The sequence below is a fragment of the Notolepis coatsorum genome (assembly GCF_963971535.1).
Source record: "Notolepis coatsorum genome assembly, chromosome: 1".
Lineage (NCBI taxonomy): Eukaryota > Metazoa > Chordata > Actinopteri > Aulopiformes > Paralepididae > Notolepis > Notolepis coatsorum.
The window spans coordinates 302,642,318-302,644,059 of NC_140165.1; the positions used below are offsets into that span (position 1 = coordinate 302,642,318).

Sequence of the window (1,742 nt, forward strand, 5' to 3'; positions counted from 1 at the left end):
CTCTTCCTGATCTGACTCCTCCTCTGCCTCACTGTGTTTCCTCTTCCTGATCTGACTCCTCCTCTGTCTCACTGTGTTTCCTCTTCCTGATCTGACTCCTCCTCTGTCTCACTGTGTTTCCTCTTCCTGATCTGACTCCTCCTCTGCCTCACTGTGTTTCCTCTTCCTGATCTGACTCCTCCTCTGCCTCACTGTGTTTCCTCTTCCTGATCTGACTCCTCCTCTTCCTGATCTGACTCCTCCTCTGCCTCCCTGCCTCGCTGTGTTTCCTCTTCATACGATCTATACACAGGGTCTCATATATGTGGCGCGAGACCCGGCTCACCACGATGACTTATCACCGTCCTGTTCGCTCGATTCTCTGCAGCGCGTTAGAGAGAGAGAGAGAGAGAGAGAGAGAGAGAGAGAGAGAGAGAGAGAGAGAGAGAGAGAAAGAGAGAGAGAGGGAGAGGGAGAGAGAGAGAGAGAGACTAGAGCAGGGCTACTTCACACCAGATCGACCCAGCCTGGTAAAGCACCCTGCCTTGCATGCGTGCCCCACCGGGGCTATTATCCTCGCACCTCCACAACCTTCCCACCGCAAACGCTGCCTCCCACGCCTCCTCCTCCCGCCTCACCGCCTCCTCCACTCTCTCCCCTCGGGCGCCGTCTTTGGCACGGCTCCTTTTTAGACATTAAGACGGAAGCCGGTCCGTCATGAGAGGCTGCGTTGGCAAAGCCCTAAACTCAAACACAGCCTGTTCTTACTGCCGCCGCTCTCACACTCACGGTGAATGTCTGCCGCCACTCTCGCACTCTTAGAAGAGAACGGTTCTTTCTGCCTCCGCTCTCGCACTCTTAGAAGAGAACGGTTCTTTCTGCCTCCGCTCTCGCACTCTTAGAAGAGAACGGTTCTTTCTGCCTCCGCTCTCGCACTCTTAGAAGAGAACGGTTCATTCTGCCTCCGCTCTCGCACTCTTAGAAGAGAACGGTTCTCTCTGCCTCCGCTCTTGCACTCTTAGAAGAGAACGGTTCTTTCTGCCTCCGCTCTCGCACTCTTAGAAGAGAACGGTTCTTTCTGCCTCCGCTCTCCGCACTCTTAGAAGAGAACGGTTCTTTCTGCCTCCGCTCTCGCACTCTTAGAAGAGAACGGTTCTTTCTGGCGCCGCTCTCGCACTCTTAGAAGAGAACGGTTCTCTCTGCCTCCGCTCTCGCACTCTTAGAAGAGAGCGGTTCTTTCTGCCTCCGCTCTCGCACTCTTAGAAGAGAACGGTTCTCTCTGCCTCCGCTCTCGCACTCTTAGAAGAGAACGGTTCTTTCTGCCTCCGCTCTCGCACTCTTAGAAGAGAACGGTTCATTCTGCTGCCGCTCTCGCACTCTTAGAAGAGAACGGTTCTTTCTGCCTCCGCTCTCGCACTCTTAGAAGAGAACGGTTCATTCTGCCTCGCTCTCGCACTCTTAGAAGAGAACGGTTCTTTCTGCCTCCGCTCTCGCACTCTTAGAAGAGAGCGGTTCTTTCTGCCACCGCTCTTGCACTCTTAGAAGAGAACGGTTCTTTCTGCCGCCGTTCTCGCACTCTTAGAAGAGAACGGTTCTTTCTGCCTCCGCTCTCGCACTCTTAGAAGAGAACGGTTCTTCTGCCTCCGCTCTCGCACTCTTAGAAGAGAACGGGTTCTTTCTGCCTCCGCTCTCGCACTCTTAGAAGAGAACGGTTCTTTCTGCCTCCGCTCTCGCACTCTTAGAAGAGAACGGTTCTTTCTGCC

The 1,742-nt window shown here is 54.2% G+C and overlaps 1 protein-coding gene across 1 annotated transcript in view; it reads right to left on the reverse strand.

Annotated features, from left to right (window-relative positions):
- The window catches only part of rtn4rl1b (reticulon 4 receptor-like 1b), a gene marked incomplete at both ends in the record, with an annotated part of 17,321 nt that extends 17,044 nt beyond the window's left edge, over positions 1–277 (reverse strand). Inside the window, 1 exon segment of the mRNA XM_084310917.1 lies at positions 193–277. Within this exon segment, the coding sequence (XP_084167043.1) occupies positions 193–277 (85 nt within the window).
- Positions 278–1,742: the final 1,465 nt, after the last annotated feature.